Genomic DNA, 15042 nt, shown 5'->3' with positions numbered 1-15042 from the left:
GCTCGCATCACAACCCATCCATCCCCCTTCCCTTTCCTTGCTCCGAGAAAGAAAAAGAAATTCAAATCCATTTCCTGCAGCATCTGTTGCATATCTTTCCCTCTATATCTGGCCCCCCGTGACCTCTGATCGATCGGTGGTGGCATCTGCGTTGGCTTGCGTCTGTATTGTTATGATGTCGCGTTCCGCCTGCACCTCTCCATCTCCCCGCTACTGCACGCCCAATCAGCACGCGTCACCTCTATTTACCACTGCAAGCAGCTACTGACCGGTCTATCAAGACAGGCGTATTCAGTCTGGATAGAGAAGGAATCCTCTCAATCCATCCAACCGCTGTTCTTCTCGTGCGCACAGTGAACTGCCTAGCGGAGATTCCATAATCTCTTCCACCTGGCCAGCGAGTGCGTTGCATTGACAAGGTATGTCGCCGGCTGCATCTCCCTTCCCGCTCTGCCAACGCATACCTCCTTCAGCCCTGGCCGGAGACACTAAATTGCCACGATACTGCCCTCCCCTCCCCTCCCCTTCCCCCATTGTGACAGCGCCCAGACCGAAAATGCCCCGAATTTCTGGTTGGTGGACATCGACATGCTAACACTATGTCCTCGGTAGTGTCGTGGTTGTGGGCGCATTCTGACATCAGTCGCCGCTTCGAGTCGCATTCCAGCTCCAGGGACCGTGGTCTTTCGATCCCCTGGTCGCACCGCCTCATTTGGCTCTCCCCCCCGCCTTATCCGGACGTGGCCCAGCCGCTTGTTTGCGTTTGACGGCTCGGCTTCTCCAAGAGGTAGCCTGCCAGCTGTCGCTTCAGCTATACAGCGTAGCCCGGAACCCTTCAGTCTATTTTTATTTGATTTTTATTTCTTTTTAATTTCCCCCAAACCCCCTCATTCGCCCGTCTCTACTCCGTCTTGCGATCGGATCGGAGGCAATTTTGCGCCATTCGCGAAAGGACTGCAGTCTGCCTGCCAACGCATCAAGTGCGACAGCTTATTTTCGAGGACACCCCCGTTCACTGCATCAGAGCCCAACCACGTTACACTCGCGGAAAACGTAAAGAAAAAGAAAGAATCTCCACAAAAGGATCCAGAGCCTCTAGAGGTCCTCGTTGGAATCCATTTCGACAAACAGGAACCCATCTTTTAGTGACCGGTCGCCTGCGCTTCCAGAGACAAGACTCTCTGCGAAACAGATTCCACGGGTAAGCGCCCACCATCCCCAGGTTACAAGCGCCTTTCCCCCCCACCACCCCATGATCCAGTGACCGGTCGGCGATGCGCTCCGTGCTGACACTATAGGAAAACCTGCAGACTGTCGCATCCGGTTGGTCGAATCATCGCTTGCGGAGCCCTTAGCCCTTTTGCCGTTTCCTCCTCCGTCCGCGACGGAGATACTCAGGTGCAACAGCGCTTCGACATCCTATCATCACCTTCCTCACATTGATCTTGCCCACCCAAGGGCACTTCAATTCAGCCTCCTCCCCTTCTCATTGGCCTCTTCGTTCGTGGGACCGCCTCAACTCTTGTCGTTCCTGGCAGTCGGTCGGGTCCAATCACGTACATAGGAACCGCACGGGAACCGCCGTCGCGACTCCATCATGGAATATACTCCCCAATATCAACAGGCCCATGGCCAACACCCCCATGCTCCCTCCCATATCGCCGGCCCCTATCAGACTGCGCCGCAAAACGCTGGACCACCCGTGGGGTCAATGACCTCTCCCACCAATCCCCAAGCTCACATGCAGCAAGCCCATCCGACGCATCAAGCTTCCCCCATCGTGCCGTCGCAGTCGCACTACCAGCAACCCCAGAATGCCCCCGGTGCAGTCCATCAGCAGATGAACTTCCCTCAGTCGTACGGCGTGACGCCCGGGATGCCTCAGACATATGGCATTTCGCCGACGCAGGCGGCGGCCATGGCCACCGCGGCCGCCTCGGGCCAGTTCTACCCGATCCACCAGGATTCGATGGCCGGACAGATGTCGCAGGGGCCGCGGGGATCGCCGCGGATGGCGGGACAAGTCAAGACGGATCGGAACCCTCGATCGCCCCCTCAGATGCCCGGTCAGATCCCTTCCATGGGCTCTCAGGTTCAAATGCCGCCCAATGCCCAGATGCAACAGCGTCGCATGAGCCATGTCGGTAGCCCCCATATCCAGAACGCGCAGCCAGGCATGAATCACGTCGGTCGCCCTTCCGTCCCGCCCCCGATGGCGCCGCCTCCGCAGCCGGTGCAGCAGAGTCAACCATCCCCGGAGATGGTGACCGGTCCGGAGCAAGAGTCGCCTCTCTACGTCAATGCGAAGCAGTTCCATCGCATCCTGAAGCGACGTGTCGCGCGACAGAGGCTGGAAGAGCAATTGCGGCTCACCTCCAAGGGCCGCAAGCCGTACCTGCATGAGTCGCGTCACAACCATGCCATGCGGCGACCCCGAGGTCCGGGAGGTCGCTTCTTGACTGCCGATGAAGTCGCCGCCATGGAGAAGAAGCAGGCCGCGGAGGCGGGCGGTGCGGGACAAGACAGCGCCGACTCGAAGCCGGCCGGCGAGATTTCCCCCACCGCCCAGAAGCGCAAGTCCAGCGATGTCAATGATGAGAATGCTAATTCCGCCAAGAAGACGAAGACGAGTGGCGTGAAAACCAGCAGTGCCGAGGAAAGTGAATCGGCGGAGCCCTCGGACGAAGAGGGTTGAGTGATTCACGTTGCCTTCGTACCTATGTTTCTCATGGCCTTATGGATGGATGCCCGGTTTCTTTTGTTTTGTTTGCCCTTTTCGTAGCGAGCGATGTGCGACTACTGATGCCACGAATCACCCCACGCCTCCCCCGAACTTACCTATTCTTCACGGTGTTTGAGTCTTACGTCTGTTCATACTGTTATGCTGGTACGAATCTTCCTTCTGTCGATGGCAGCTGCCATATTGGGAATACATGTGTGAATGATCTTTTTCTTTCTCCTTTTGTTTTCTGTTATCGTTTTTGTTTCGTGTTTTTTCTCATATCATGACCGAAGTCAGGCGGTCGACAATGTGTCGACCAGTCTGCCTCCTGCCATCATTGTTGTCGTTGGAAGACTCGCCTTGCACCCGCGCTGCCCGTGTTCCTGTCACCAAAGACAAATGGAGGGAGTGCCTACGCCGAGAGGCCTCTTGTAACCGCCAAGGGTCAAGAGATCTGTACCCGGCGCTCTCTTGCATTGCGGTCTTCGGGTATTGGCGTGCAATCTAGAAAGGGGTATCCATCACTGGTAAAAACGGGATTTGCACAGGATATTCATGGAAGGGGTGTTGAGTTTTTGGTCTGGTCAGAGCTACCAGTACATATTGCGGTCCTGCGTTTGTTGTGTATTTTGGCGTTAACATCCTTGGGTCAGATTTCAGTGGTCGCCTTCCTGGGTCTGGTGTGATCTGGTCCTGGAGCTGTTTCTGCTATGTTTATTGATTGCAACGGATGATTCCCCTGGTTTGTCGTGTACAAATACGAGATTTTATATCAATTCATGCATTCGTGTTCATGCTCAACACCGAAGTATACAGATTCTGCCGACTCAAATCCGGTAAGCGGAGAGCCGGTGGGCGGTGAGGTCAGCTGTCAACCGCCGGCTGAGTCATCCGATCGTCCGTTTCCAGACTCTCCCTCCCTCTCGTGACTTTCCATCGCCTCCGCTGTTTCTCCTTCTCTTCTCCTCACGCCTCACCATAACTCACTCCTGCCTGGCCCTGTTCCTGGCACAGTTGTTTTCATCCCGTCTGAAATCATTGGATTGACAGGAGTCTGTCCATTCTTTTTCGCTCGGCTTCTTGTAGGTCGCCTGCCTTGTCCTTGAATTCCCTCCTATCACGTACCCACCTATCTACGCCTCGTTACTTTCATCATATCGTACCCCTTTCCTTCTCAGCTTCTTCTGCTCTTCGTCAGAGTATCCCTCCTTATCTTTATCTGCTCTCTTCTTCCCAATTCTTCGCATCCTCCTATTGTTCTCTCCTTTCTCCCCGGAGTTGTCGCTATTGTCGTCGCGCCGTCGTGGCCCTCGAGACCCTCCGTCCTAGTCGACTACCTGTGCCCTTCTTCCCTCTTTCTAACTATTCAATTCACTCTCTTGTCTCTCACTTCGCAAATCTCTTGTCTTTCTCTCTTCAGCATGCTTTTCTGGATTTCATTGCCCGCTTGGCGGACTTCAATCTTATCGTTTCTTATTCCACAACCTATCCCACCCTACCACACGTCAACGCCCTAGTTGCAAGAAACCCTCATCCAGTGAAAGAATTACCACTCTAATGTTGACCGTGTCCGATATTAGCTCTTTCCCACGGTCGCGATCGACTTGTCCCTTGGCCTACTCCACCCACGCCTGGCGCGACGCGTTGGCTCGCCTTGTCCTGAATAAGGACACGTGATTAGAGACGAGTCCTTGTTTCGCCGCCCACTTACCAAATGGATTCCTACGACAGTTACGGATCCCCTGGCAGAGCCCGGGATGGCGATCCCTACATGGCGAGGGCCCCGACCGATTCTTACCGGCGCAGATCCCCAGGTAAGTCATCACGGCCTCCCCTTCAGTTGGCATTGTTGCGACTTTGGAACACATTGCCTGACTCTCATTTGCTCTTTAGTATCCCAGGACCGTCGTCGTGGACGTGGTCGCTCTCGTTCTCCGGCCATGATCGATCGTTACGAACCATCGGACCGCAGACAAACCAGGGACGATTATTACGCGACGGCCCGTGAACACGCTGGGCGCGAACGTGAGGATCGTCGTCGTCCTCCTTCTCCGACTGTGGCCAACATTGACCGTTACGTCCCGGGACAAGATGCGGGCAAGCGACCCATTCCGACGAACCCTCTTCCGAACCCCTTAACCCTCGATTTCCAAGTCGGTTTCAACTGGTTTGCTGAATGGTGGAGAGCGGAACAGTCCATTAAGGAAGAAAAGGAGCGCGCGAAGCATGGCGGACGTCGCCCGTCTGATCGTGTAAAGGGAGAGCGCGAAGCGCGTGAGGACCGCGAACGTGAGAGAGCGCAGATCCAAGCCGCCTACGATGCGTACAAGGTGGACCTGCAGATCAAGATGGCTCGGACGTTTGTTCAGCAGCACCGGAACGAAGAATGGTTCAAGGAGCGCTATGTACCAGAAGTCCGAGACCCTCTGCGTCGCAAGCTGATGGACTTCCGCGCGGGGGCCTACCAACAATGGGAGCGCGACATTGAGAATGGGCTGTTTGACGAGTTCACTCTGGAGGGTATCTACAAGAGTGAAAGCGATGGTGCTGGTGGCGTCATCGAGAAAGAGGAAGGCGAAACGACCGCCGTGGGCGAGACCCTGGGAGTTTTGGACCTTCTTCCCGCAAGAGGAGGTGAATTGCGCGATGAAGCTTTGTCTCAACCCGCCCTTCTCATCAAGACCTTGGCTCCGAATGTGAGTCGGGAGAAGATTGAAGAATTCTGCAAAGAGCATTTGGGCGAACAAGATGGCGGATTCAAATGGCTCAGTTTGAGCGACCCGAATCCTTCCAAAAAGTACCACCGCATGGGTTGGATCGTTCTGAATCCGGCGCCCGATGTTACCGTGGTTGAGCGTGGAGATGGAAGGGACGAGGAAGGCGAAGAGATGGACCATGGAGATACTAACGGAGCTACCACTGTCACTGCGGCTGAGAAGGCCTTGGAAGCAGTCAACGACCAGACGATCCATGATCCTGTCCATGGGGACTTTGTTTGCCATGTTGGCGTTCATGCACCTCCGTCTCAGCCCCGGAAGAAAGCTCTATGGGATCTGTTCTCTGCACCCCAGCGCATTGAACGCGACCTAGAGCTGGCCAGGAGACTGGTCATGCGACTGGATTCTGAGATGGGTGGCAATGCTGATGGCTTTTCGAAAATTGAAGAACGGGTCGACGAGTTACGTGGGAAGGGTTGGCTTCAACCACCCGTCACGGGCCCTGTCAGCGTCAAGAAGCGGAAGGACTTTGACGCTGATGATGTTGATGAGGGGGAGGCTGAGGAAGGTGAAGAGCAGGAAGGGTGGGAGGAGGAGGACGAAGTCGATGATGAAGAGCTTCTGGCAAGGAAGAAGAAACTGGATCTGACGGTGGAATACTTGCGTCGGGTGTACAACTTCTGTTTCTTTTGCGTTTTCGAGAGTGATTCGGTCCATGAGCTTACGCGGAAATGTCCTGGTGGTCATCTCCGTCGCCCACGGGCTGGTCTCACGTCTCAAGCGAAAGACGTTGCCCGGGCGAGTGCCCTTGGACAACCCTTCCCTACCAAGAAGAAGGAGCCCAGTGAGGAGGGCGAACAGTCTCCCGTCGAGGAGAAGCGTCCCCAGCGATTCACTTCCAAAGCCGACCAGCAGCTGCAGCGTGCATTCAACTGGGTGAGAACGTTTGAGGATAAACTTCTACAGATCTTGGAGCCGGAGAATGTCGACATCCGGAAGCTGGGCGGAAAACCAGTTGAGGAAGCGCTGGAGGAAGAATTGTCCAAATACGTGAAGCAGGAAGACGAGTCCAAGTACCGATGCAAAGTCCCTGAATGTACCAAACTGTTCAAGGCAGATCATTTCTGGCGCAAGCATGTCGAGAAGCGTCATACGGAGTGGTTTGAGAATATCAAGAGTGATGTAAGTGTCTCTCCTACTGACTACGAATCCAGCTGACTTGTTCAAATAGCTCGCTCTTGTGAATGCCTACGTGCTTGACCCCGCTCGCATCGCACCTTCGCGATCTGACGCCAACAGCAACGGCCACTTCCCTCTTGCTTCTTCTCAGGGCCAAGTGGGCACTCCGCGAGGGTTCAGTCTGTCTGCAATGCCGGCGGCGTACTTGGGCGGCGGAAATCTTCCTGCCGGCTTCCAAAGCGTCCCGGGGGCTGGTGTTCCGGGTATGATGGGCATGAACTCCCCGGCGGGTTCTTGGGGCGGAAATGGATTCGTTCCTGGTGATTCGTCTGGCTTGCATCAGCCCGGGCCCATGCGCCGTGGTGGTCGCCATAACCGCTCCGGACCCTACGATCGCCGCGGAAATCGCTATGGCGGTTCTGGCGCTGGCGGCGGCCGCTTGAGCCCTGTCCGCGGTATGAATATGTATGGGTCCGGCGGTCGACTGCCCTCGACTGCTGGCGCTCCCTATATTCCTCCTGGACACCCTGCCGCCGCTGCCTTTGGCGCCGGCGGTTTCGCCGATGCCATGGGCGCCGGGTCAGCGCAGCAGGGTATGGGGCCGCGTGAAGCCGTGCAAGGTCGCAGCCTCAAAAGTTATGAGGATCTGGATGCGGTTGGTGGGGCCGGCAGTGGTGAATTGAACTATTAGAATGGCGGTGATGGGCCATTCATTCTGGGGAGACGGCGTTGCATCAGGATCTCTAGCCAGCTCCGATTCTATGTATCCGTACAGCCACCAAATCTTGTTATTTTATGCGTTGCTCGTTGCATACATTCCAAGGTGTGTTACATATCCAGCTCGCGGCCGTTCAGTGGGGGTTCCCGAGCGAGGTGATTTGACTGGGGGTGATTTGTTGTACCATAGCTCTACATGGATCATGGCATATATTAGATGGATTGCATGAAGTGTAGGTTGTATCGTATGGGTCTACAGATTAGTTGCCTTCTGCTAGATTTTTCACCAGCGAGGAAGTATACGACGGCATTTGAATGACGACCTGGTCGGCACCATCCCGCCACTGGGCGCCCATCTTCCGAATGCGCCGCTCGCTCGCCAGAAAGAGCAGCAGATAGATATGCGCGGCGATTTCACCCCACGCATATACCTTGAGAACGGTGTTTCGAAGGCTACACGCAGGACCTTTCGCGGGTACCGCTGGAGCCTCCTCCAGAATACACCACACGCCCCAACCAGCACGCTGCTCCGTAATAAAGTCCGACAGGAACGACCAGAAGCGCGCAAAGAACATCATATCCCAGGTGTTCGGGTCGGCGGCGACGCCGTCCTCGACGAGGGTCAGCGGCACGAACCAGTGGCCGCGCTCGAGCTTGTCGAGGGGCCGGGTCTGGTGCAGCGGGGTGTAGGTGCGGGCGGACCTGAGGCGCGAGGCGAGCATGGCGAGGGTTGGGGTGATGTGGGATGTGAAGGCGGCGGTTGAGATGGGGGGCAGGGGAGACTGGATTTGGAGGGGGAGTTGAGACAGGGAGACGGAGGGTCTCTTCTCTGTGTTTTGTGTTCCTGCTGCGTCCTGTTTGGTAGAGTCGATGCGAGACACAGACGCAGACGCAGACGTCGACGGATTCGACAGCGGAATGTCGACAATGTCCAGATCTGTGTCCGCAGAGATCGCAGCGTCCGGCTGCGAATCCGGGATCACGCTGACGGGACTGTCATCTTCGAGCTCGGATATGGCCGAATCTGCTGAAGGCCCGATGGGGATGCGTTGGCGGGAGGCTGCTACCGGCTGGAAGGCGAGAAGGGCGTCGACTTGGGCGCGATAGCGGACATCGTCGCGGAGGGAGCTGGGGGCGGCGATATGGACGAGGATTTCGGGGGGTTGTGCATGTGGATGGGACGGGGTCATTTCATACTGTTGAGCAGGTGATAGTTAAGATGAAGAAGTTATGTACAAGTAACCTTACTGAAAGAGGTAAAAAAGAATGCGAGTCATGCGGTGGATCCCGTGACCCAATCAGCGGCCTGAGGCTGCCGATCTGCTCGATAGCGCCGGGATTACCTAATCTTCCCATCGCGCCCGCTCAGGAACGATCGTGTTTCTCCTCCACTAACTAGAGTACAATATGTACTACCCTACTCCTCCATACAGACTACAATACAATTCCCGTCTGCTTGGCAAGATCTGCCTCGCTCGGGTCGTTCAGTGGCGGGTTTTCTTCCCTGGTCGACGGTCGACTCGAAACAGGGTAGATCCCTCTGGACGGAGTGCACAGGACAAACCATCCAGACTCAACCACCAGCCTGCCTGAACGGCTGGGCTTCTCGTTGGAGTACATCAGTTACATCACCGTTGCCCTGCAGCTGGCATGCGGACTGGCTGATCCCGCAAAATTCCCGTAGTGCCCTACTTCGGATGTCCTGGTCTTTTCCTTTTCCGATCCTCCTGCGAGCGCTTCCTCTCAGGGCAAGGAGCCACCGTACATGGTTTATCCAACGACCTCAACAGGACATGGGTATTCTGATGCCTGTGAGAACAGTTCGCCAGAAACCCACGGCGCCTATCATTCCTCCGTGCGGTCGCACATACATCCAGACGGAGTAAGCGATGGGTCTTGTATCACCCACCGAGGGGTTTTATTATTTTACAGAATGCCATTTTTCCTTTCTTTTTTTTTTTTTTTTTTACTAGCTCAGCTAGGACGGAGCGTTGGGGATCACAACGCGGTATCCATTCTTATTCCTCGACCATCCCGACATGGAACCAAGACCGAGCTCTCTCAATGGCCGGTGGATACGGATGGGGCTCGTCAATCGGAGACCGTCTGCAGGTTGGTGACGCAGCGCAACTGGAGAGGGAGAGACACGATCAAGATTGACCAGTCCAACCGTCACGGAACACTCCCGCCGTGAATGGATCAGTCTTATTCATCAAATCCGTCCATGGATGTGGATTGTGAGATGTCAAGTGGTCAAGTGTCAGGAGCATTCCCCATGGTGGCGGATGTTGCACGACACCCACCATCCAGGCCAACGACTCGCTAGTGTTGGACGGTTCAAGCCCAGGGGAAAGTTGAAATCGATCTGGCTGGTGTCCCAGGGGAATGGAGGGCTAGTCGCACGGATTCGCATCTTGATTGGGACACGATCCTTCGGCGGAGAAGCAGAGAATGGCATTATTATGATCTTTGTGATTGATAATAATGTATCGACCGGGGGCGGTTGGGGTTCTCTTCCGTACAAGAGGATTCTCCTTGTCTAGTTCCTGTGGCCGATCACACATGGGTGCGACCACCCCCCCTCTCCCTCCACAGGCACAGCAGTGGCGGCGTTGTTTGCTTTTTCCACTGACCAGAGCTGAGCAAGGGATTGATGCACTTCATTCCGGTTGGTTTCGTGGACCGAGGTCAGATCGGGACTATCGCCGTACGATTGATTTACCAGACCGGTCCCAATCTACCCGCTAGGGAGACGGTTGACTGCTGTCGTGGAAATTCTATTTCCATCCATTTCGATTTCTCATCGTTCCTCTCTCTCGTTTTGCCTTTCTCCCGATGGGAAACTAATCGACTAGTGTCGGCTCGAAGGGGAAAAGGAGGGTCCCATCGAATCCACCGTCACTGTTGACTCTGCTCGGCTTTACTCGTCTGTGTCCAGAGCTCGGCCATCGCCATTATTGCGCAAAGGCCAGCCCAACTGGGGCTCGTGAAGAACGGGGGTTGACCACCAATCCCTCCCGTCCTGCCGGGCTGCAAAGTTCTGGTGGATGTAACAAAAAGCCACTCACGACAAGGCCTCTGCTTAGCATCGCTCCGTGTGCCCACCATCTCTTGGTACCGGCGTTCCCACTCCGTCTCATTCCCTGGGTCTCCCACTTCCGATTCCTCATATCCTTTTCCCCCCCTTAACTAGATAGAGCACTCATCGTGACGGTCCTCGCTCACTACCGAATCTCGTCCGCTGCCGGCCACTCAGTCTCTTCTTGTAACAACCAACGTGGATGGCATTTTGACAGCTCGCGTGGTGTCCAACTGTCCATCGGCGCAGCGGGGGGAAACGACATCCTGCCTCCCGGTGCGGTCATATGTATGTATATCGTACCTCAAACGGTGAGGCGCTTGGACGAGCGAATCCACTTTACATATAATAATTACTAGTAGTTCATCCGAGGGCTGACAACGGTCACAGACGTTCATGACTCCTGCGCGCAATTATCATCATAGTCATTTGAACTATTCTCTCTCCCGACCTGTCTAGACCATCTCGTGTTCCGTGTGCCCGACTACTCGTTTTCACCTCCCACTTGCTCCCGACTTGCCCCCTATACTTGATCGATTTATACCCGATCTTCCGTGCCCCGTCGCGTCTCTCGATTTAATTATTCGATTTTGCGATCACAATGACGGCCGCCATGGCGACGATGAATGGCGGCGTGATGCCGATGGACCATGGAACGATCGACTTTAATACTTTGAATGGGACGAACGGTAAGCATTTCCGGTCGCATGGTTCTGGTTTCTGGATGTAAGGGGTTGGAGCTGTACGAGAAGGCAACCAGAGGTCCTGTGGCGCATCGCCCGGTTTCGACTCTATGCTGTATCGATCTCACATCCACCTATCATCCAGTTGAACTGGACATTTTCTATTTCCCTGCTCTGCTCGATGCTGACCATCCCAGATCGACAGTCGCAAAGCAGTCTGAAAGGCGCCGATTGGTTCAAATTCTTCGGAGGCGGACAGAAAAAAGTGACTCGAGGTCCGTCTCTCGTCGATCTGTCGCTGTATTGGCATACTAACATCATCTAGATGGCCAGCCGGCGAAACGACGAGGCCCGAAGCCCGATAGCAAACCTGCGCTCACGAGGCGACAAGAGCTGAACCGTCAGGCTCAGAGGTAAGTGTACAGGTCACGGCCATCCGACGATAGACATACCAACCCGCTGCCAGGACACATCGTGAACGGAAGGAACAATATATGCGATCGTTAGAGACGGAGGTATCACGGTTACGGGAGGCCTACACCCATGAGATATCGGCGGCCAACTTGACTGTACACCAACACCGGGAAATGATCCAGTCGCTATCGGACGAGAACCGGATTCTGAAGGAGATTCTGGCCGCGCATGGAATCCAATTCGAACCAGAACTCGAACGCCGCAAGGCCGAACGCCCGCACCCCGGTTACCATCAGTCGAGTCCGTTCGCCAGCAGCAGCGTTGCGTCGCAACCGAACGGCATCGCGCCGTCGGCCAGCAACGTGTATACGACACCGCCCACCACTGTCTCCGCTTCGTCCGGGGTGAGCCCCAGCGTCAATGGGAGCACCAACGGAGTCGATGTTTCCCCCACCCCTCACGTCTCTAATATCGACATCTCGCCCACGCAGGAGATCTCGCCGCCCCAAGTGGCATATAACCACGCTCCCTGCGACGCACTGGCGGCTCTCGATCGAATAGCTCCCTCGAATCGCAAACCAAATCAGCCGCCGGGGGTGTTTGAGGAGGACCCTCAACTACAGATTGACTTTATTCTAACGTAAGTGCTTCCCGCCTTTCGATGGGGTTGATCTGACTGGTGCAGCCTGGAATCGCCGTGTCGCGAACATACGGACTACCTGTGTCGACGATCCATCACCGAAGCCGACGACGAAGACATGCCCTTCTCGGGACACGCACTGATGGCGACATGTCCCCCGCCATCCTACATCGAAAACACGACAGACAAGCAGGTCTACCCGCACAAGACCTACGACCTTCCCCTCGCCAACCTCTCGACCCTCCTCAACCTGAGCCGCCAGCTTGTGACCGACGGCCAGATCACGCCGATCATGGCGTTGCAGCATCTAAAGAACCACGAACTGTACCGCACGCTGACGAAAGACGACGTCAAGATCATCATCGAAACGCTGAACACGAAAGTGCGCTGCTACGGATTCGGCGCGGTCGTTGAAGATTTTGAGCTCATGGACTGTCTGAGCAGCGTGCTAGGCGGCAAGGTCGACGTGGGATTTTCGCGCAGCGAGGATCACATGTTATATTCATGATTGACAGACATTTTCGTCCTTTCGTTTTTGTTTCTCCTTTTTGGGCTATTGTATATAAAATCTGTTCTCGCCAGATGCCCAGGCGTGGGCATCCTACTAATTCCCCTGTCTAGCGCTTCTGTCTTCACGTCTTTGTTGCATTTGGATTTATGTTCTCACAGCACGCTACGCCGGACAGCCAGGCGTTCCATATCCCAACACTACCTACAAAGTGTACAACTTGATCATGCACATGTCATATTCGTCTCTTCTCGCGCCAGACCGGACAATCCGGCATAGACCGTTAGCGGATCACACTAGGTGGCTGGACAGCTCCGGCGGAGCGCTAATTTCCTGGCCAGGTACCCAGCTCGACTCAGCTCAGCCCGACAGCCTCGGTGGCAAATCCTTCAGCTTGCCTGCAGAGTACGGAGTAGGTGGCTCATCTCGTCTCGGGGACAGTCCTGTAGCAATCTGGCCCGGTCCAGCGCCTAGAAGTAGAATGGGCGCACGCAGTGCACCATTTCACTGGTCAAAGACAATGGACGTGTCGAATCCAGGCGAGCTGATGGGTGGATAAGAACCAGGGGGAGGAAACCGTTGGGCCCACAGCCGTTGGAGATGGCGTCGAGATTTCGTTCCGCAGCATTCTGTTACGTGACTACCTTAGCTACTAGATAGCGGAGTTGATGATTCTCATAAGGGGTAGTTACTGTATCTTCCTGGATGAGCGCTTTCCCATTCAACACCCCCTACTACCTAGCACTAGCAGAAGCAAAGGTGACCAGCACCCTACCCAACAGTCTACCTACTCCAGCTTCGACACCAAAAAGTCCGCCGCATCAGGCACATCCGCGATGTACGAAAAATGCGGCGCCGCAACAATCAGCGTGCCGTAGCAGACCATATCCCCAGCAGCGCAGTAGATCTTGATCTTGTCCTTGGGGAAATCGGGGATCTGTCCGTTATCCTGCTGGTTGCGGGTATCGCCGAAGAGCACGACGCCCTTGATCTTGTCCTTGAGAGCGTCGTCGAGGCCGGGGATGGCGCCGTGCATGACTGCCGTGCCTTGGCTGTATGTACACGCATTAGCCTCGCCTCGCCACACCTCATACCGGGTATCTCTCCGGAGGAGAAAAGAAAAGAAAAGAAAAGGAAATGAAGGGAAAAAGCGTACCTATACCCCCCCGCGACAATCTGCGTGTCGGGACACTTCTCCGCGGCCAGCTGGAACAGACTCTGCGCCTCCTCGATGGCCTCGTCGGACGTGCCCTTGGGCAGGGCGTTGGCCGCCAGCGTGGCCTGGTACTTTGGGCCGACGCCCTGGCAGGCGACGCCGTCGAGGGCGGACTTGAGGCGGTTGCAGAGGGCCGGGCCGGTCGATCCGCCCAGCAGGCCTTGTTCGGTGGACGCGCGCGCAAAGATGAAGGTGACGGGTTGGCAGTCGCCGTTGCGGAGTTCGTCGCCGCCGCTGAGGACTGCGGGGTGTATTCTGTTAGTCGTGCGCGTGCGGTGGGAGGGAAGAGGGACTTGCGTTGGCGCTCGATGGGGTTTGCGGCGGCCAGGGAGGCCAATGCCAGAGTCAGGAGTTTGTAGTTCATTGTGAGGGAGGAGGGTGTGACTGTTGAGACTGCGCTGCTGCTGCTGTTACTCCTGCTGCTGAACGATGCTGTTGGGGACGGCGGTTATATACCCTCGTCGTAGCTGCGACGCCATCCTCACGGCACTCCAAAGAAACTATAGCCCTGGCGCATACCCTGCGCCATCGGCACGCCTCCGACAAGGACTAGTTTCAGGAACGACACATCGTGGAGCAGATCAAATGCCGTACCTCGGAGGAACCGTATACTGCGCAAATGCCGGCTGGGCCTGGCAGACAAACAAGGAACCTCCTCCGACAAGGCTGAGCAGCAAGCGGAGATGTTTCACTATAGCTCGCGTAGAGAGTTTGGCTTCGAGGAGAACGTTTAAGAGGTGCAACGAGGTGCAAACCCCCACTCGCACGGCGACGACAAGAACGGCCGTCGATCTTGGCTGCAGGGCCAGTGACGATCATATCTTCTGGAGGATTCTTGAGACGGCGAGGGATGCGTGTTGGATCTGATATGGAGTGCTGTGTGGTGCGGAGACGTGTTGGGTAGATGAGCCTGGAGGTGATACTGATGAATACGGAATCCATTGCGAGAAGTCCACAAGACGGAGATCTAACTATAGTAGACGAGCAAACAGCTGGCCATGTTTCAGATGATGTGACGACCAATTTTTGGGTCTTGCATGCTCCGAAGAATCTCCGGACCAAGTGCCTATAGTATACTATCACACGACGGCATGGACAATCCGAATGTTATCGTCTAAACTTTTCTCCTAGCATCAAGCAAAACAGACATTACATGATCATGACATG

At 55.5% G+C, this 15042-nt stretch overlaps 5 protein-coding genes across 5 annotated transcripts; 3 read left to right on the top strand and 2 right to left on the bottom strand.

Annotated features, from left to right (window-relative positions):
* Nucleotides 1-1597: 1597 nt before the first annotated feature.
* hapB (transcription activator HAP2) lies at nt 1598-2695 on the top strand (the record flags this gene model as incomplete). Its single annotated transcript, XM_001216435.1, has 1 exon — nt 1598-2695. One exon carries the CDS (start codon nt 1598-1600, stop codon nt 2693-2695), a length of 1098 nt encoding a protein of 365 aa, XP_001216435.1.
* A 1798-nt stretch (nt 2696-4493) lies between these two features.
* Nucleotides 4494-7309, top strand: ATEG_07813 (putative arsenite resistance protein Ars2; the record flags this gene model as incomplete). Its single annotated transcript, XM_001216434.1, has 3 exons — nt 4494-4536; nt 4616-6621; nt 6671-7309. 3 exons carry the CDS (start codon nt 4494-4496, stop codon nt 7307-7309), a joined length of 2688 nt encoding a protein of 895 aa, XP_001216434.1.
* A 600-nt stretch (nt 7310-7909) lies between these two features.
* On the bottom strand, nt 7910-8525 carry ATEG_07812 (uncharacterized protein; the record flags this gene model as incomplete). Its single annotated transcript, XM_001216433.1, has 2 exons — nt 7910-7946; nt 7972-8525. 2 exons carry the CDS (start codon nt 8523-8525, stop codon nt 7910-7912), a joined length of 591 nt encoding a protein of 196 aa, XP_001216433.1.
* A 2490-nt stretch (nt 8526-11015) lies between these two features.
* flbB lies at nt 11016-12659 on the top strand (the record flags this gene model as incomplete). Its single annotated transcript, XM_001216432.1, has 5 exons — nt 11016-11103; nt 11295-11372; nt 11423-11510; nt 11564-12151; nt 12197-12659. 5 exons carry the CDS (start codon nt 11016-11018, stop codon nt 12657-12659), a joined length of 1305 nt encoding a protein of 434 aa, XP_001216432.1.
* A 787-nt stretch (nt 12660-13446) lies between these two features.
* Nucleotides 13447-14239, bottom strand: ATEG_07810 (cutinase family protein; the record flags this gene model as incomplete). Its single annotated transcript, XM_001216431.1, has 3 exons — nt 13447-13711; nt 13816-14130; nt 14169-14239. The coding sequence occupies 3 exons, from the start codon at nt 14237-14239 to the stop codon at nt 13447-13449; spliced, it is 651 nt and encodes a 216-aa protein (XP_001216431.1).
* Between the last annotated feature and the right edge of the window lie 803 nt (nt 14240-15042).

The sequence above is a fragment of the Aspergillus terreus genome, genomic scaffold (assembly GCF_000149615.1).
Source record: "Aspergillus terreus NIH2624 scaffold_11 genomic scaffold, whole genome shotgun sequence".
NCBI lineage: Eukaryota > Fungi > Ascomycota > Eurotiomycetes > Eurotiales > Aspergillaceae > Aspergillus > Aspergillus terreus.
The sequence above is the reverse complement of the archived record's forward strand: the minus strand, read 5'-3'. Positions and strand labels throughout refer to the sequence as shown.